This window comes from Muntiacus reevesi, chromosome 15 (assembly GCF_963930625.1).
Source record: "Muntiacus reevesi chromosome 15, mMunRee1.1, whole genome shotgun sequence".
Lineage (NCBI taxonomy): Eukaryota > Metazoa > Chordata > Mammalia > Artiodactyla > Cervidae > Muntiacus > Muntiacus reevesi.
This window is the reverse complement of record NC_089263.1, coordinates 62,904,597-62,924,286: the sequence shown is the minus strand read 5'-3', so window position 1 is coordinate 62,924,286 and position 19,690 is coordinate 62,904,597. Positions and strand designations below refer to the sequence as shown.

Here is a 19,690-nt window from a genome sequence, read left to right as displayed (position 1 = left end):
CAGCGACGTCAGCCCTGAAGCCTCGGTGCCCAGAGCACCCCCGCCGCCCCAGACCTGGATGTAGCGCTCCAGCTGCTCGATCTGCATGGGGAAGTCGGGGTGGTTGGCGTTGTACTGCGCCACGTTGCGGCAGGCCTGGTGCAGCATGGAGAAGAGGGCGCCCAGGCAGCGCAGGCGCGTCAGGTCCATGATGTGCTCCAGCTTGAAGGCGTGCTCCAGCGCCTTGGTGACCAGCCCGTTGGACGTGAAGTACGGCTGCATGATCGTCGCCGCGTCCCTCTGGATCTGCGAGGGCGGGTCAACGGTGCTCAGCGGCCAGCTAGCAAGGCCGGGGACTTCCACCTGCGCTAACCCCGGCCTGGGAGAGGGCCCCATCATGATGAAAACAGTTTTATGGGTTGAAAAATGAGGAGTCGAGGCTCAGCGACCAATCCCACTCCTTCATCCGGGCGGTTCTCAAAAATCACGTTTCCTGGGACACAGTTACCATCGAAACTGAAAATAGGCCATTTTTCATCAATTTGCAGAAAAATCTGAAAGAACCCTTTAAATTTACCATGCTCGTCTATGTTTTTTGCAACTGTGACCACTGGCTTCCTCAGAAGCTGGTGTGAGACGACGCTGGTTATGCTACCCTCCCATGAGTGCCAGGCTGCGGCGGGGGCGGCGCTGCTGCGGGTGCCCGGATTCTCGAGGGTGGGGGACCCCCTGGGCGCGCACTCCCAGCCCCGCCCGCACCTGCAGCATCGGGGAGGCGGCCTCCTCGCCCTCGTCTTCCTTGCCCTTGCGCCGGCGCTGGGCCTCGTCCTCCCCCTCGTCCAGCGGGATGCTGCGTAGCCTGGCCAGGAAGTTGTTGAAGATCATGTCCGTGCTCAGCACGTCCTCGCTGAACCAGACCATGCCGCAGCGCGACACGGTGGCCAGCGTGGCGTACTTCAAGTCCTGCACCTCAAACATGATCCGCACCTGGAGGGAGACCGGTAAGCAGATTTTTTTAGGTAGAGATCAGGAAGTTGGTTTACCTACCTACCTACTGAAAAAGCAATTTAACTCTAACCTCTCCACACTCCATTCAGAAGTAAAAATATCTTAACTACACCATTGCAACACCCATCAACCTCTCTCCCTAAGAACCTGGGCAGGAAAAAAAACCCGTGTGGTTGGGAGAACTGGGAGCTCCAATGGGACAGAACCATTGCTCCCTGGACGGTGGGGCCCACAGTGAGGGGCTGTGGCCAGGCCCTCGCACTTGAACCCGCCAGGCCGGCCAACACGGCTTCCGTTTGCACAGAGGGTTGGCACCCTCGCTGGGTCCACTGCTAGTAGCCGGTGGGGCTGAGAGGCAAACCAGAGAGTCTGATTGCTGAGCCTTCACCTCAGGGCTAACGTGCCTCACCGGGAGCTCCACCTTCCCAAAAACAGTCAGAATCTACCAGGTGATGAGCTGAAGACAGAACCTGACAAATTACATCAAGACACTCGTCTGCTGAGTGCATATTCCTAGACCTGCGTCTTGGTTTCTCAAGTAACATAACCGCTAACGGTGACCCTCTGTCGTGATAAGACTACCCACTCACCCACTCAGAGGCCCTGCTGGAGCCTCTGTTCCCTCAACCCACCAGCAGATCCCATCAGCACGTGCTTTAACTCACACCCACAACTCGGTCACTTCTCAGTATCCCCACGGCCTCCCAGCTTACCCTGGCAGGCAAGCTCCAGTCCTTGGTGACCCCAGGCCTGTTTCCCCTCGGGTCCTGGCCCTACGTCCCTCCGTGCCGGCCAACCGCCCCCCTCCTCCCGGCATGTGTGGGCACGCCCAGGGGCTCCTCCCGCCACCAGGCCTCCACCCAAATGCCCGGGAGCCCCAGGAGCTGCTCCCTCTGAACGCTGAAGCTGCCAGCGTCCCCGTGAAGCCCTGATGGAGCGACCTCCTGCCTCAGCCACACTACTCCAGCCTGCTCTCGCTGTGGCCCCGTGCCCACTGCTCCCGTCTGTCTGTGGCCACCTCTGTGAGCCCCGGCAGGGCAGGGGTTTTGTCTGTGCTGGTTACGGCTGTATTTGCAGCATGTAGAAGGGGCCCAGCACACAGGGGCACTCCATAAACGTGGGGTCAAAGCACGAACACACGTCCACGTCAGGCCTGCGCACGGTTCCCCACCTATCAGGTGGTGTAATCAGAAGGACCCGTACCAGACGCTCATTTTCGAGGGACGACCGTGAGGTCCACGTCTAAATCCCTCACTGCGCCACTTCCCAGAAGTCCCCACAACCCGACCCCCCAGGGCTGCAGGAAAGGCTGACTGACGATTACAGAGCGTGCCTAACCATCAGTGAGCAGCAGCAGGTTACGAATGAACCCTCTGGAACATCTCTCACTGGCCCTGTGAATGGAACAGCCCTAGCCTAGCAGAGAAGCGCCGACTGTGAAGCTACTGACACCCAGGCCACCCCAGGGCGGTGGGAGCTGGCCGTACGTTGGGCGGGAGGCTGAGGCGCTCCCCGTTGGGCAGCGTCAGCAGCTTGTTGTCGTCTAGCACCGAGTTCAAGTTCTCCACCCACTCGGGGTCCACGTCGCCGTCAAAGACGATCCACTGGCGCTTCTGCAGCTCACCTCTCACGTTGTCTATGATCCTGGAGTGGAAGGGGTTAGGAGAGCGGTGACTCAGACTAAGACGCTCAGCTTGCACCCGTTTCTGAAGCGTTCCCAGGCTGTGTGAGAACACACTGTTCCGCAGGGACAGGGCGCCAGGCCCTGGTTCTCAGGAGGCCCCGACCCGGCCCACGTGCACTCACTTTCTCAGAACGTGTGTGAAGAGCCCGTCTGTCCACTCCCGGGTGTTGGGGTCCAGGGTTCCGTACAGGTGGTCTTTGCTGATGGCTTTGGGGTCGATGATGTGGGCCACACCCTCCACGCCCTCGAGCCTCTCCAGAGCCTTCAGAAGGACGCGCCAGGCCATGCTCTTCCCACTGCCCGAGGGCCCCACCATCATCAGGCCATGGTTGATCTGGGTGATCTGATAGAGCTGGAGAACCTGGGGGCAAACCCAGCTGCACCGTCAGCACTTGAGAGAAGGCACGCGAAGGCTCCTCCCTGCTTCTCACTGCGCCCAGCAAGAGACGCGTGCTGGGAGCCCTCCAGCCAATCACAACCACAGCGGGTAGAGAAGGGTTTAACTGCACCGAGGAGCTGTCTGAGGAGTCAGGGAGGCCGCAGCCGGTGGAACGGGAGCTGCTCAGCAAGCTGCCTCAGGAGAGGCCCCTGCCAGGAAGGAGAGCGGCTGGAGGAGCCCCCCGGCTAACCCGGAGGCGAGGCTCAGGGGCACAGGCGCAGCCTGTGCACACGACACTCTTTTTCCCGAGTGACTCACAGTGGAGATGGAGGGAGCAAGCCAGTGCAGAAGAGAGTGTGAACTCTGTACCCAGGGGCACGGTGACGTTGTTAGTTGTGACGCTGGACAGACCTACTATCACAGACACTTTTTTCCAGTGTCTGTCATTCCCCTTTAGCATTTTCAGAGAGCAAACCGTACCATGTGAGTGAACATTTCAGGTAAGTTTTACTGTCACTGCACTTAAGGAAAAATCCTATCGGGGGACTTGGGGACAAAAGTTCACAAACCAGATGACACGCCTAGGGGACAGCCCCATCAGACATGGCTCCTCCTGGGTGGGCAGGGCCGTCTGACGGCTCTTGGCCCCTGGGGGGGCTCTGTGAGGCTCCAGCCCCGCCACCCCTGGGGGGCTCTATGAGGCTCCAGCCACAAGGCCCCACTCACCTTCTCCACCCACATCCCGCCGACCTCCTCTCCGTCCCCGTAAGTCAGGTACATCTCCTGACACACTTTCTTGAGCTCCTCCCGCAGCGCCGTCATTTCGCCTCGGTGGTACTGGACGCCGGGGAACACGTCCGACAGGAGGCTGAAGAGCAGCGGGATGTCTTCGGCCACCAGCTTCGGCACCATCGTCTCACAGACGCTCTGGATCAGGATCTGCGGGGGAGATGGCTGAGCTCCAGGGGCGGCGGCTCCGCGTTCCCGGCTCTGTCCCCACAGCGACCCACGCCCACAGGCCCTGAGAACAAACGCGGAGACCCAACACCCTGCCCCACCACCCCTGCCCGTTTGGCACGCGTCTCCTTTGTCCGTCCTGGGACACGGGAGCCACGGCTCGGGTGCGGGGGAGGCGAGCTGGCCCGGCTGAGCGGGAAGACGCCTGCTCACCTCCTGCTCAGGCAAGTTTTCCGCGATCTCTCCTTCATCGACTGCCTCCCCGCGCTCCTCCTTCTCCCTCTTGATCTTCTGGATCCGCTCCCGTTTCACATTCCCTGCGCTCACCAGCACACTCTTCAAGGCTCGCAGACCAAAGTCGTAGTGGCTTTGGGAAGAGAGCTGCTCATCACACAGTCTGAAAGAGAAAGGGTTTCCTTAAGAACAGTACCCGCTGAGTACCAAGCAGCGTCCAACGTCAAGAAACGAGAGCGGATGTGTGGAAGGAAATGTAATTACAGAGGCCAAGTTTAAATGGTGCAGTTAACACGTGCCAGAAGCACGATTAGGAATGATGCGAAGCGACTCACTTGAAAAAAGGGACGATCTTGTTGGCGAGGACCTCGGCGGTGCGGAAGCCCTGAGAGTACAGCATGACCTGGGCGATGAGCTGGCGGTCGGGCTTGGTCATGGCCAAGCTCCGGAACAGCTTCTTCAAGTTGTCTGGGAGGTTCGACCGGCCCGCATAGCCGGGGTTCATGGTGATGAAGATGGCCATGTCTGGGCTCACCTTCACTTGTTTGTTCAGCAGCTCACAGGTAATGGGGGCAGAGGCTGAAATTCAGGTGATGCCGTTAAGGCTTGCGATGGTCAAAAAACCACCATAAAATCTGAAACCTCAAACCCAGCGCCCTGCTGGCCTGGGACCCCATGGGAGCCGTGGCCTGGCCTTTCTGTGGGCTCTCAGCAGCATGACACCCTCTGCCTGGGGAGACCCGTTTCCAGCCTTCCCGCCCACGCAAGAGCCACCCAGATGTGGCGGGGATCAAGTCACTGGAGCGGGAAGCCCACTACCCTATCTGCGCATCACCGCTGGGTGTCACATGTCAGTGAAGAACAGAAACACAGCCTGACAGTAGCTACAGCAACAAAAACGGGTCCAGCTGTGATAAAGCCGACTGGCTTAGACCACGGGCATGACCCTCGCCTAGGGCCATTAAAAACAACCCACACACAAAACAAACCGCCACAGCTCTGCACACTCAGGGGCCAGGCTTCCTCCACAAGTGAGCACACAGCTCAGAGGCACTCATTTCTCTGACACTCATTTTATTCCGGTCTGGTAAGATAAGATACTATCACTAGGGAATAAAAGGGAAAACTGACGGGTAAACTACCCATCACGGATGTATTTAACTCCTCCAGCTCATGCACCGAGGCTCTGTGTGGAACTAGCTCCCAGGGACCCCCAAGCACATGACCAGGGTCTGGTCCAACACTCCTGCCAGGAGGCCTGGCTCTGCGGGGACACGGGGGGAGCCTGGGGCCTCTGTCTGCAGAGGAAGGACCAGTCGCCCGCTAGCTGCCATGGGGCGAGGGGGGCAGTGCCATCCTGGGCCCCGCCCATGTCTTCCATCAGGTCGCACCGCCCTGCCTGCAACCGCGGGTCTGGGAGCTACACTAAAGCCTCGCTCATTTCTAACCCACAGCAGTGTAACTGGAGCAAGAAGACGAGCCTCACTCTTATCGAAGTTGGGGTTGGAGTGCTCGCGCAGCGCCTCCTGGATGCACTGCACCTGCTGTGACACGGCCGACAGCATCCGCTCCTCCAGGCGGTTGAACTCGTCAAAGCAGCCCCAGGCCCCCACCTGGCAGAGCCCCACAAAGATGCGCCCCATCGCCTGAAACGAGAAGAAGACAGGCGCTAAGAGACGGCCTCGGTGCTGGCCACGTGGGGCTCCGATCCTGGCTTGGTGATGGGGCCGACCCCGGGCAAATCACATCCTGAAACCTGCCTGCTCCTCCTTGAAACGGGAATCATACCACCTTCCTCCCGGAGGAGTGCAGGGGGTGGGATGGGCTGTGAAGGTGGAACCAGCTTCACCGGTGAGGCAAGGAGCCCAGTCCTACACGTAGCAAGTACTCCACACACAGCTGTACAGATATAATGTACTATTTTCCCTCGTCTCCCAAAAAAATTCCAGTGACAAAGCTGACACTTTTCGTTGTTTAAAACAACCTTCCCTATTTGTTTTTCCTAAACACAGACACCAGAAAAATACATTACACCGAAGAGTTAACCTGGCGACGTGAAGCTCAAGTCAGTGTCACGCACCGCTGGCCCCTCAAACAGCTCCAGTCACCCCGTTCCCAAAGGAGAGTGCTGTGTGCATGGCTCACGGCCCCCAGAGGCGCAGGCCTGTGTCCCCACCCGGCCCTCAGCTCTAGGCGGTTCCCTCGGAGCTTCTCACCTGAAAATCAAAGGTCTCGTCACAGTTGAAAACTAAAACAAAGCGCCCCAGCTGATGGCCGAGAGCTTTGACAGACTCGGTCTTCCCGGTCCCCGCAGGCCCTGTCATGTGAAGAAAGGTTATTGAGAACGCAAGTGAGAACATGTCTTTAGCTTTAAGAACTGCAAAAGGCAATTCTTTTCCAAAAAATCAAAGTACAGTTCGCCCTCTGTCTCTATGCAAATCCCACTGGGTCCCACTGTCGGCCCTCCATATCCACAGGTTCCACATCCATGGATTCAACCAACCTCAGAAGGAAGCTTCAATTCACGGCTGGTTCAGTCTGAGGGTGTGAATCCTGTGAATACGGAAGGCTGACTATACATCTATTAAAAAATCTGTGTCCAAGTGGACCCTCGCAGTTCAAACCAATGCTGTTCAAAGGTCAACTACAAATGTAGTAACTAATGTAAAGATTTAGTACCAGCCACGTAGTTAATAAATACATTTAGATTATTTGCTTCATCTCTGAAAAGTAGGTTTACCGTTTGACTTCACCTGACCAGGTGTGTGGAGGGACTCACCGAACGGGGACCCCCCGAGCCTGGCCTCCAGGGCCTGCGTCATCGTCAAATAGCAGCGGTCGGTGAGGGGGGTCTGGACCAGCTTGTCCTGAACACCCAGGTACTCGAAGCCATAGTTAAACTTGGCATTCGCCATCTGAATCGACAGCTGCTGCAGCACGTCGGTCTGCTTCGGGTCAAAGTAGAACCGCATCTGGCTGAGCCACTCGAAAGACTTGGCGCTGTCGACCTTGCTCCTCATCAGGGACCTGGTGACGTCTCTCTGGTGAACCAGCTCTGTGATCTGAAGACAGACTCACTTTAGGAGATTATCGTAACGGACACTCCCTGGAGTACAGAAGTGCCTCCTCTGGGACTGCGCATTACTGAGGAGACTTTGAAACTGAGATCCTAGGTCCAGTTACGATGTAAATAAATATTCTGAAATATAAATTTACTTTTAAAAACAACAGAACTGGCGTTCACACGATAGAGTTACATAGAATAAAGAACTGCAACAAAAACAAAGAAACAACAGAAACAGCTTTTTCTAAGTAAAAACTCTGCAACTGGCATAAAACATGATGGGAGAAGAGCTGTCTCTGATCTAACTGTCTATCTGCTGCACAGGATGGTGCCAGCCCAGTGGTAAAGTGAAGAGGCTCACAGCACGCCTCCCAAGGGGGCTCTGGGAAGGCAGGCGCAAGAGCGTGAAAACCCTGAGGGCGGGGCGTCCCTCTCTGTACCGGGGGCCCCCATCTACACTGGGGGCCCCTCTCTGTACCAGGGGTCCCCTCTGTACCAGGAGGTTGTGCATTTGGCTCCTGTTCCCCAAGGTTGCCTTTCAACAGGAAGAGAGCGCCAAGGACCACCTAGCACTTGTCAACAGGCCATCGACTTGCTTTTCTCCCAGACGCCAATGAGGATATCTCTCGGGCTTGAGTTCTTTTAGCAGCTCGAGGGGAGGGCAGGGGAGCCTGGTCAGGAGGAGGAGGACTCACCAAGTGCTCCAGCTTGCGCCTGCGGAGTGGGGGCTGCTCCATGAGGACCGAGTCGGCCAGCACATTGAGGGTGACCTCCACGTTGCTCAGCACGGAGTGCAGGGGGGCTGCGTCGCTGCTCCCGCCCATGCTGCTCAGCGCCGTCTCCACGTTCTCAGACCAGGCGATCTGGGCTGACAGGACCACCAGCTGGGCCTGGGAGACGCGGCACACAGGAGACCCAAAAGAGTGTCTTTAAAGATCAGCTGGTGTCCTCACCTCCAGACCGTCCCCCTTCTGCTGGACAGTACCTGGTATTTGTCAATCCAGGTGATGTAGGTATTTGGGTCAATTGATGTTGCTTTACCAAAGATCTCGACTTCAGTAACGGACTCAGCAAGGAGTTTGGCCAGCGTGACCCGCATCTCCTTCTCCACCAGCGTGAGCCACTCGTTGATTTTGGGATGTTCGGTGATTGATACGGGGGTTTTAAACATAACCTGAAATAAAGAAAACCTAAGAATTAAGGTGTGCGAAGACAGGAGTGAAGTTTTCTGAGTTACAATCGTAAATGTAACTACCTCCTCTCCTTCACGGGACGAGATGCCCAGGACAACAGAGTTGTCTTCATTGAGGATGATGCTCGAAACGCCAGCAAACATTTTCTTGAAGTGTTTCTGTAACTTAGCTACATTCTTACTGTTTCCAATGATTTCAAGCAAATCTTCATCACCCACAAAATAGAATCTAAAATCGAAAACAGCATTTAAGTTGCTAAAACATGACACGTACAGAAGTAAGGTGAATCAAATAGTAAGAAAGGAAAGTGGACATGAATGGTGTGGACCATCTCCAGCCTGAATGCAGATCACATCCAGGTTTTCTCTAGCCCTCAGCAAGAGACACACTCACCTAACAAGACGCTGAAAAGAAATACAATGCATTTCATGTAATTCACTTCACGTCACCAATTTTTTAAAAACCTGCTCTATTTATAGTAAGTAAACTATTCAGAGGGCTTCCCTGGCGGCTCAGACCATGAAGAATCTGCCTGCAGTGCAGGAGACCTGGGTTCAACCCCTGGGTTGGGAAGATCCCCTGGAGGAGGGCATTGGCAGCCCACTCCAGTGTTCTTGCCTGGAGAATCCCCGTGGACAGAGGAGCCTGGCGGGCTGCAGTCCATGGGGTTGCAAAGAGTTGGATACAACTGACCGACTTTCACTCACTCAAACTATTCAGAAAGAAAAAAAAAGCCACTTAGAAAATAAAATCATCAGAGTGAGTTTTTTAAGAGAGGCAAGCTGCCTGGGAGGGGGAATAATAGTTTAAATGGAATTTAGTATAAAAACCCACGGTAGAAAATAAGAGGACTCACTCGATGAAAGGGAAACAGTATTCATTAAGTGGGTTACTGGTAAGAAAACTCTTGATGTCAGAGTTAGCAACACACAGGCCAGGAGGGAAGAAACCGCAGCGCTGGACTTCCCTTCAGTCCACACCTGAGACTCCCCCTCACCTGGGGAAAGACGAGCGCTCTCTTTCCAGGTACTCTCCCAGGGCTTTCTGGATCTTTCCCAGCAGGTCTGCCAATCTCTCCAGAGACCTCTGCACCCCCTGGATGTTCAGAACATCCATCACCAGGGGAGACTTGGATACTTTCTTCATCAGAGCCAAGAACTCTGTGCTGATGCTACAGGTCAAATTAGAAGCAAGGTTACTGTCAGCCTTCATGCAGAGTGTTCCCGGCCAAGCCACCCTTTTGCCCCCACCCCAGGAGGCCTAACCTCTGGAACCGCTGGGTCTCCACCGGCAGCAGGTGCTTGATGTCTGCACTGCCCGTGAAGATGCCCTCCAGGTAGACCCAGCGCCTCTGCACGTCGATCCACACGTCGAACAGGGCCATGATGCGGTTCAGTTTGTCTTCCCAGCTCAGGGCATCCTCCTCAAACACCTAGCGGGCGAAAGAGTGCAGAGATCAACTGCTACCCCTCTCCCCTCTCAGATACACCAGAACTTACCCCAAGATGCAGACAAACATCCTATCAAGTTACGTGACTCACTTTTTCTAAAAACAGGTCCCTGGTAACTGAGCCTGGCCGTTTTTATTTTTAAAATATATGTTAATTTATTTAGGCCGTGTAGCACTTGGGGTCTTAGTTCCCTGACCAGGGATCGAACCTGTGCTCCCTGCAGTGGAAGCCTGGCGTCTTAACTGCTGGACTGCCCGGGACGTCCCCATGAGGCTGCGGGCATTACGGCAGATGCGCGGGAGGGAAGCCGCCATAGTAGTACCTTGTAATACGGAGAAAGTTTCATGGCGGACACGCTGTTGATGTGCTCTTTGACCTTGTTGAAGAGGTCGTCCCAGCCGCGGATCAGGCGACACTTGTTCTGATAGTTAACCAAGTCCAATTCGTACGTGTTCCACACTTCACGTATCTGAATTGAAACCCAAAGAGGCAGGTCATCAATGTAAGGGCGTTGGCCAGCCACATAAGCGGCCAGGTGAGTCGACAACAAGGGGACAGGAGGGACCGCCGGTGAGGCTCCGTCTCACAGCCCAGGTGGCGTCACAGCCCGACCCGCACCTGCTTCAGGAACTCCTCCAGGGCCATCTCCCCCTGGGCCACGAGCAGCACGTCCTTGACCACAGCTTCGTTCTTCTGCAGGTCCACGTCCCAGATTTGGCCGAGGGTCAGCTCAGAAACCACCCAGTTGACGTGAAGCCGCTTCATCAGCTGTTTCCAGTGGCGGTCCTTAAGTGCTTCGGACTTGAGCTCGATCACCAGCATGTTTATCTGTGGGGAGAGGGAGCCGAGTCACCCAGGTGGCGTGTTTCCGGCCGACCTCCCAGCCCGCAGCTCCGGGTCACCCACCTTCAGGTAACCTTTCAGAAGCCTCTGCACAAACTCGTAGGACGCGTACTGCCGCAATCGGGCGGGGAAGTTTTTCAGCTGGTTCAGGAGGCCATCTAAATTCTGTCGAAGCTGTCAAGAGAAACCCAAAGTGGTATTTGCCAACGTTCCTTTAAAGGGTGAAACATTTAAAAACTAGCCTTAAAAGAAATTTCAGATAAACGACTGGAAGGGGCTTCTTGTGAGCTCGCAGTACAACTCCCTGCTTGCCGAGTTCCTACGTAAAGTCTCCAAATTCCACCACGTGAAGGGCAGCACGCTATCTGTGTTACCGACACGTACCTTTCGAGGCTGCACTGAGACCCACGGCTGCTCCTTCATCTGGTCAATCTGCTCCCAGACCTTAGAGAGCTCTGACCAAACGCCTTTGAGGTCCTGTAACTCCTCTAAGGCCACCTGCGATCAAGGAGAGCAGAGCAGTTACACTTCGGGCGAGGAGCCACCTTGGACTCCACCAGGGCCTGTGCAGCCGGGCTGGGGGCGAGGTCAGCACGAGGTGCCCGCGCCCACACGCCCGCGGGAGTGGCTCGTACCTGGACGCGCTCTTCGCTGCCGCTGAGAAGCCCCGTGTCGGTCAGCTCCAGGGCCTCCTTGGCCTTCGCGCACTTCTCGCGGTCGTCCTTCAGTCTGCCGAACTTCCCTTCGTATATGGTGAGCGCCTGCAGCGCCTCCTCTGGACGCAGGTTGCCCTGAAGCGGTCAAGACCAGTGAGTCAGAGCCAGGTCTCAGGGAGAGGGCCCGGCTCCGAGGAGCTGGAGGGGTCGCTGCGCTTCCTTGAGTGTGTCTGCGTGTAAATGTTCAGAAGTGCATGCTGGCGATGCGTGCCCGTTACTTCCAGGTCTGACCTGGGCAAGGGGAGCACCCATCGACTCAGGCGTCCCCTCGCGGAGTGCTGGGGAGACACTGACCTGGGTCCGGAGTGGGCCACCCCCGCCAGGCACGCCCTCCCCGGGGGCACGGCCCGGGCATCAGGGACAAGGGAAGATGAGGAGGAGAGCAGCGTTCTCACCAGAGGCCGCTCGGCTTCTGCACTAACACGATTCACAGATCTCTTTCCACTTTAATAACCTTTGAGAGTGACTATATCAAGTACCAACTCAAGTTCTTTATCTCGTTTTTGCCACACTGTGTGACTTGTGGCACCTCAGCTCCCTGAGCAGGGGTGAAGCCGGGCCCTCAGGAGTGAGAGCGCTGAGTCCTAACCACTGGACCCCCCAGGGCACTCCCTCAGTGAGATTTCTAACTGTAACACATCACCGGTGAGGCGCGGCACAGACGGCCACGCTGAGGTGCTGCACTCTTGCCTGCTGATCAGCCCTCACTCCCCCGCACGACCTGGCAGTCCTGGAGTCAGCGAAGCACGGCCTGCTTCGCCCCGGGGCCCCTCGGACCAACCAGACACAAAGTGGGAGTTCAGGCCGGCAGCACGGACGGGCTGAGGGCAGGACGGAGGCCGACCCAGCAGACGTGCGTGTGTGCCGGTGGCGGCAGGGAGCCCGATCGGTCCCCAGGCCTCATGTGGAGAACCGCAGCCCTGACCACAAAACCCGACCAGCACCTAGGATGCACTCACATCCTTCTCCTGCAGTGTTTACACGTGTGCCTCCCTGTGAATTCCACTCAGAGAACCAGACGGACCGTGACCTCCACGCCTGCGCCCTGTCCTGGCTGTCTGCACGCCCCTCTACTATCTAGGATGCATGCACATCCTTCTCCTGAGCTGTTTACACATGTGCCTCCCTGTGAATTCCACCCAGTGAACCAGGCGGGCCATGACCTCCACACCTGAGCCCCGTCCTGCCCGTCTGCACGCCCCTCGACCGTTGGCATGCCTGCCTGCCCCCACTGGTCCCCACACGCCAGACTCCCCGCTGAGCAGCGAGGCACCAACACAATGCCCCCAGCACGCGTCTCCGTCTGACTTAAAGTGCGTGTCCTTCCTGTTCCCTTCTCCCCCTCCGGCTCCTGCGGGAGCGTGTCCCCCTGGGGCCAGGCTCCTCTCTGGTCACGGCTGTGTTCCTGCTGCCCAGAACACGGTTGGTGCTCATACAAACTCGAATGAATGTGGAGGCCTGGCTGCGGCAGTCTCTGGGCACAGAGAGGCTTAACCCCTGTGATGACAGCGGCACAGCCCAGGACGGCCCCAGAGCACAGGCCAAGCAGTGGCGCCGGGGGACGCCTGGCCTGAGTCCACAAGAGGGACAAGTCCAACTTCTGAGTACAACTGAGAGGGTAACTTATGAGCAGAGAAACGTCAGGCTTTAGAAGCATTCCCTGACTTAAATGACTGTCGTGAGGGGTCTGGGTAAAAAGAGGCCTATCTAAGCTGGCTTTCAGTTTCACATCCACTCTCTGCAAGGACTGCTCCCTTTACTGCAGGAAGGAAGCGCCCTCACCCTGGAGAGCTCAGCCGCGGAGGCGCCTCGGTCTGCCGGCAAGGACGGCCGGCGCTGCGGGCTGGGGCGCGGGCCGCGCGGGGCTCACCGTGACGGGCTTGGTTTTCTCCCAGTCGGTCAGCAGGTCGGTGGTGCGGCTCTCCACGGCCCGGTCCTCCTGCACGATCTTCATCTGCAGGTTGGCCACCTGCTGCTGGATGGCGGAGTCCTTCCGCCTCATGATGTCATTGAAGGCCCCCCACTCCCCCTCGATGTTGTCGATGTAGAGCCAGGATGGCGGGAACTGGAACCTCTGCTTCTCCAGCAGCCGCTGGCCATTGCGGTAGAGCTAGAGAGGGAACAAATGCATGGGGCTTTTTCTTCTAGAAGGGTAACAGCAACTATGGTCAGACTGCACCAAGAAGACACCCGTGGGTGCAGAACACGCCTGCTCTCCGCCGGGAACCTCCCCTCCCCACAGCGCTGCGGCCACAGGGCAGCGGGTGGCCGAGGGGCCCGGCTGGGCCATAGCCGGGACTGCCCGGCTGCACCGAGGCAGCCCTGAGCAGGGCCTGAGCACCCCGGAACTGGGCTTCACACCCTAGGTCCAAACTATGAGAAAGAAATTGAAGTTTGAGGACTTGAAGATCAACAACTAAAAGATTTCAAAAGATAAGAACCTGTGGTTCGCAAACCCTGAAGTACCTGAGGATCACCTGCAAAGCTTTCTAAAATGCCGCCGCCTAGGACGCCGGCGTCCACCTTTACAGGATGGCAGGGGGTATGACAGAGGCGCCCCGGGGACCCCCAAGGCACAGCGAAGGACAGAGCTCACCTCGACTTGCTTCTCAAACTGCTTGATCTTCCGTTTCAGAGACTGCACGTAGGTGATGAAGGTCACCGCGTCGGAGGTGCTGGCCGTGTCCACGGAGTGCTGCTCCAGCTCCTGGCGGGACTGTGGGGCGACAGCACGGTGTCGGTCGGGGCCACAGGGGCCGGCGGGCCTGCCGCCCCGCGGGCTCCCGCCTCCTCACCTTGGAGATCTGCGAGTGGAACTCGGTCATGTTGGAGCCGAGCATCTGCCCAAACTTGCTGAGCACCTCCTTGTGCCAGGAGTCGTACTTCAGGTTCACCTTTGACTGGACCTGCGGGGGGAGCAGTGTTCACACCGCAGCTTCCCTGCAGTCAGACGCTGCATCACGGCCACCGTGCAGGAAGCCGGCGGGGCTCACCTTGCCGTAATCTATCACCACCGGTCCAAACTCTTTCTTGGTCTCTGCGTTGTCGAAGGTTCCTCGGGCCTTCCTTATCTGGACCAAGAGAGCTTGCCACTTGTTGAGATCCTCCCCGAGCCGGTTATAGATGTTCTCGGCTTGCATGTCCCACAAGCACTGATACTGAAGCCAGACCTGCAAATGAAGAATGCAGTTTCACACTACAGCTCGACTTCTTACTTTATGAAACATTAATATATATGGTCGTAATCTGTTAAAAAGGTTTATGTTCTTTCATCACTGTTAGGAATAAACTCTCATTTCAAATGCTCAGTTTCCCAACCAAGAGAGAATAAAGCTTTCTGCTTTCCAAAATGATTAATACCCCAAAAGGTTCATTCTTTTGTTCACTGCTTGCTTTAAAGTAGCAAACATTACGTCATAAATCGCATTACGTTTAGTCAAGACTTCTTAGCTGCACGTTCATTCAAGCTCACACTGCGTCTAAGATGGATCACGCGCCCCAGGGGGAGAGGAGCGCCTCACCTTGACGTACTGCTCGACTTCGGTGACGATGCCCATGACTGCAGAGTAGGACTCCTCCAGGGCCACGGGGCCGTCCGGCATCCGCGTCAGCGCGTTCCGATAGAACTTCTCCTCTTCCGTCAGTTCGTAGTGGACGCCCACCTAACAGAACAAAGCCGGAAATGAACACAGGGAGCGTGTATAGAAATGTGAACCTCAGTTACCTTTCAGTGAATTGAAATAAACTGAAAGAAATATCATTTAAGGGACAACGTTCACTCATCCCAGTCACAAATGACCTAAGTATATTTAACTCATCAAACCAAGAAAAGGAACATCAACCACAAGCTGGAAGATGTGGCATCCCTGTTTGAGCAGGCGTGCCTCAGGAGCGGGGAGCGGGGTGTCCAGGGTGGGCCCCACGAGACCTGAGCCTCTCATCCCAGAGGGCAGGACGAGGGTGTCGCCTTGGGGAGCGAGGGGCCACCACCGAGTGTGAACACCAGCGTGCACACAGTCAGTCGTCGGCGTCAACAACCTGTGGGCCAGTCACAGGCCAGGCACTGCTGCAGGCATTATGAACAAAGACGTCTGCTGGCACAGACTTAGGTTTTGCGGGAGGGGAGAGACAACCAAGGGAAAAGCAAAATACGCAGGACGTCAGATGGCGAGCAGGGCTGGGGAGAAGCGGGGGTGGGAAGGAATGCAAGGGGGAGGACGTGTTTCACACGGGGAGGCACGGGAGGCCTCACTGAGGAGGTGACCCTGGGCAGAGACTGGGTGAGGAGGGGCACCGTGGGGGCAGGGGATGAGCAAGGGCAGAGGCCTGGGGCCAGTGTCCGCCTGGCCTGTGTGAGGACGGGCGGGCCCCGCGCGCTGCAGCAGAGCCGGGGGCGGAGAGGCAGGAGGCAGAGCGCCACGTGTCGGGGGCCCACAGGCCCCCGTGGTGGGCGAGACGGGAACCGTTACCAGACTCCCAGAACAGCAGCGTCGGGGTCCACACACACCTAAGAGGCACTCTGGGCTGCTGAGCTGACCGCAGCTTTTAGAGGAACGAGAGCAGAGACCAGTGAGGAGGGGGCTTAACTAGGCCTGCGGGTGAGATGCACCCTGCACGTCTGCAGCACTGGACGCCACAAGAAACAGACCAGGGTAAGTTCTGAAGAGGAGACGGTGGGCGTCCAGGGTGACATGAAGATCTGCAGCCTGAGCAGGTTAGAGGGCGGGGAAGAGAAGACTGGGGGAGACGCAGGTCTGAGGGAGGGGACTGAGAGACGACACGTCTGCAGGTGGCCATGTGGAGCCGCGGGGAGGCAGCGGGACCGGTCCGTGGAGTTAGGGTAAGGACCAGAGGAGACAGGAGCATGCAGGGCCGGTGCACGGCTGGTATTCATGACCAGCAGTCCGGATGGGATGCGGAGGGCGGGGTGGGGTGGGCATGGAACGTACAGGAACCAGTGACGTGGACGTGCCGGCAAGGTGCAGGGAGAGCTGGGGGAGCCGGGAGTGAAGACCGGCCCCAGAGGAGGGAGGAGAGAACAGAGCCACACGCACAGCTAAGAAAGGAGATACACTTGGGGCTGTGTGGAGCGGTAACCACGGGGAAAGTGTCAGATCACACTGCGCCTTGTCCAGCGTTCCGACAGAGCGCTGAGCTGAGGTTCAGGGCTTCCTGGCGAGGGGGCTCACCTGGTACCTCTGGCTCTGGATCCGGGGAAGAGACAGCACCACCATCTTCCAGGCGAACATCTCCTGGTACAACTTGTACCTGCACTCCTCGATGGGCGGGTTCAAATAGATGACCTGGTTGGTGATCCGCAGCTCGTGAACGACATTCTGGAAAGCAAAGGTGTCGTTTTGACTCAGCAGTCTATTTCAGTACAAGGGCTTTGATATATACCATTTTCTCTCTCTGAATCCTTACACTAGTTCCGTGTGAACCACAAACTCTGTTAAGTTACTAACAGATCTGGCCTGTGAGTTCATGTTTGGCATGCAGCCCTCCCCAAGAGCCTGGAGGAGGTCAGAGGGCAGCTCTGCATGGGCTCCTCCCGGGCGCCCAGCGCCTGGGTGTCAGACACACAACAGGCGCTCAGCAAAGCGCCATGGGATCTGATGTGTGTGACGATGTCTGGACGTGGAGGACCTTGCAACCTGAGAAAGCAGTGACGCAAGGCCGGCTTCACTGATGGGTTTACAGGCGGGGATCAGTCTGTGCCACCCACCAGTGCTCTGAGGCAATTTAAGAATTCCAGCTCAGTCTCCGCTACATATCCAATCAACTCAGACACCCTCACTTGCTTTTCTGCACCTCAGTAATTTTTTTTAAAAAGTATGCTCTGGGGATGAATATCTGTAATATTCAAAAGTGAAAACATTTTAGGTATTAAAAGAAAACATGAAGCCTGGGTAGGAAAAAAAAAGGCAATTGTTTCTCTCAGATCAAAGTTTCTATTTGCCCAGTTCTATCAGGCTTCTGATTTGGAGACTTCCACTTGTAAATAGAACACAAATACTGTAAACTACACAGAACTAATGTATGGCTTAATAAATCAGTGTAAGGTGGACACGTTTACAACCACCACCTGTGTTACGTGCAGAGTTTAAACAGAACTTTCTGGGAAGCTTGCAGGCCCCGGTAGGCCCCCCATCCACACAATGGGAAACAGCCACGTGGAGACAGGGGCTGCTGTCCAGCGTGCTGATGCATCCCTCCATGAGAATTCTACTCAGATTTTCATTAGAACTGACACTTTAGGGTCACCGTCTGAACTTCTGCTTGCAGCAGACGATTGTATTCAGTTCTTCAAATTGCTTCCTACGTACATCCTAGGAGAACAGAAATTTCCCCCAGTGTAGATTCTAAGTTTTATTCTCCATTGAGGAAAATAACCTGGGACTTCGCTGGTGGTCCAGGGGTTAGGAATCTAGTGCAGGGGACGTGGGTTCGCGCCCTGGTGGGGGAACTAAGGCCCCACATTAATAATGAAGCCGTGAGCACAGCTACCAAGCCCGCACCGGTAAGGAGACCCCCGCACCGCGGCTAAGATGCGACACAGCCATCAGACAAAACGATTAAACCCCACTTATTCCTGAAACCTGACGCAGAGCAGAGCTCTAACGCAGGCGTGAAGAGGACAGGGATACGCCCTCTCCAGCCTCCTCTCAAGTGGTGTGATCACCAAAGCAAAGACACGAGCGCCAGCCCGTCTTCCAGTCGCTCAGTCGCGGGGGCTCTGTGACCCCGGGGACGGCAGCCTCGACAGACTCAGCTAAAGGACGGGCCCCAGTCAGACTCGCCGGGTCTCCCGGGACACTTCCGCCGGCGGTCACCGCTCCTCAGCCCCTTCCATCCGTGGCACTCTCCGCTTTTCCCGCCTCTCTCACGCCCTGGCACTTGGGGCGCCCTCTGTAGAGCGGCCCTCCTGCTGGGTCTGCCTGGCGCTGTCCTCACGGAGGGTGGGGAGAGAGCCCGTCTCCTCACCTCACGTCACCCCGGGACGCTGACCGGGCTCAGGTCTGCCCACCGCAGTGGCCTTTTCACTGGCGCTTCCCCTGGTGCTTTACTTCCTATGGGACCGGCTGCCCTGGGAGATACTCACCTTGATCTTTGGCTCTCCTCCAGGCTTGTGACTAACTTGAGGGGCATCTGTATCCATGTCAACCTCTGCTTTATCCTCTGCTTGTCCAAGGAGCACCTGGGTCCAAGCTCTCAGGCCAGCTTGCAGCCGGACGCCCAGTATCCTTTCGATCTACAGAGAAGACATGTCTAACTAAGAACAGTGTTTCTCCCAAAGTTAGCTCGCAGAGTGTATTGACAGAAAACCCATGTTCCAGGTCCAGGACGGATTGTTCCTGTCCATAAGCCTTCACCCTGGCTCCTCGGCCTCGTCTTCACCCTCCAGCCTCGGGTCACTGACCACCAGGCTGACTGCTCTCCACCTGCGGACTCCCGCTGACAAGCAACAAGACCAACACAAACGCGCAGGTGTGGCGAAGGTCTTGATACACGTTCAGTATGACAGGAAACTTACAAACAAAAACCAGCCTCACGTTTGAAACTAGAAGACTATAATTTGGAGATGAACCCATTTTCTTTTTTAAATCGAGGCACAACTGATTTCGTTATTGTTGCTGTTCAGTTGCTAAGTCACGTCTGACTCTCTGTGATGCCACGGCTGCAGCACACCAGGCTTCCCTGTCCTTCACTATCTCCTGGAGTTTGCTCAAACTCGTGTCCATTGAGTCAGTGATGCTACCTAACCATCTCATCCTCTGCCTTCTTCTCCTGCCTTCAGTAACTGACTATAACATTAGTTTTGGATGTACAGCATAAAGATTCAATATGTATGCCTATTTGTAAAATGATCACCACAGTAAATCTAGTCAACATCAGTCACCAAACAGTGACCATTTTCTTTCAACAAGTGAAGAAGGAAGTCGGAAATCTCTGATCTGTGAGGAGATTTCCAAGGACTAGGGCGTCTGCACAGCTTGCTTAGAGTCCCCTCACTGTGAGCCACTCAACCATCCTGGGAACGCTGTCGGGGCGGCCTGAGAAAACCTGGGACTCGCACTCGATTCAGAAGACCGGGGCTTCTGAAAGCTCACTCTGTTCAGGGCCCACTGGAGGAATCGCTGCATTTTACTAATCCACTTTAGAGTAGAAAACCTGTGACCCA

The 19,690-nt window shown here is 56.3% G+C and overlaps 1 protein-coding gene across 1 annotated transcript in view; it reads right to left on the bottom strand.

Annotated features, from left to right (window-relative positions):
- DYNC1H1 (dynein cytoplasmic 1 heavy chain 1) overlaps positions 1–19,690 on the bottom strand; it is a 62,849-nt gene that overhangs the window by 24,543 nt on the left and 18,616 nt on the right. The window contains exons 10-36 of the mRNA XM_065906540.1: positions 18,611–18,760; positions 16,698–16,844; positions 15,030–15,170; positions 14,502–14,678; positions 14,304–14,414; positions 14,105–14,224; positions 13,379–13,618; positions 11,428–11,583; positions 11,177–11,290; positions 10,856–10,966; positions 10,568–10,777; positions 10,272–10,418; positions 9,764–9,930; positions 9,496–9,669; positions 8,561–8,726; positions 8,291–8,479; positions 8,001–8,195; positions 7,021–7,303; positions 6,458–6,558; positions 5,728–5,887; positions 4,577–4,820; positions 4,221–4,404; positions 3,777–3,989; positions 2,794–3,032; positions 2,475–2,631; positions 739–966; positions 55–285 (exon numbers count right to left, since the gene is read on the bottom strand). Of these exons, the coding sequence (XP_065762612.1) occupies positions 55–285; positions 739–966; positions 2,475–2,631; positions 2,794–3,032; positions 3,777–3,989; positions 4,221–4,404; positions 4,577–4,820; positions 5,728–5,887; positions 6,458–6,558; positions 7,021–7,303; positions 8,001–8,195; positions 8,291–8,479; positions 8,561–8,726; positions 9,496–9,669; positions 9,764–9,930; positions 10,272–10,418; positions 10,568–10,777; positions 10,856–10,966; positions 11,177–11,290; positions 11,428–11,583; positions 13,379–13,618; positions 14,105–14,224; positions 14,304–14,414; positions 14,502–14,678; positions 15,030–15,170; positions 16,698–16,844; positions 18,611–18,760 (4,755 nt within the window). The remainder of the gene's footprint in view (positions 1–54; positions 286–738; positions 967–2,474; positions 2,632–2,793; positions 3,033–3,776; positions 3,990–4,220; positions 4,405–4,576; positions 4,821–5,727; positions 5,888–6,457; positions 6,559–7,020; positions 7,304–8,000; positions 8,196–8,290; positions 8,480–8,560; positions 8,727–9,495; positions 9,670–9,763; positions 9,931–10,271; positions 10,419–10,567; positions 10,778–10,855; positions 10,967–11,176; positions 11,291–11,427; positions 11,584–13,378; positions 13,619–14,104; positions 14,225–14,303; positions 14,415–14,501; positions 14,679–15,029; positions 15,171–16,697; positions 16,845–18,610; positions 18,761–19,690) is intronic.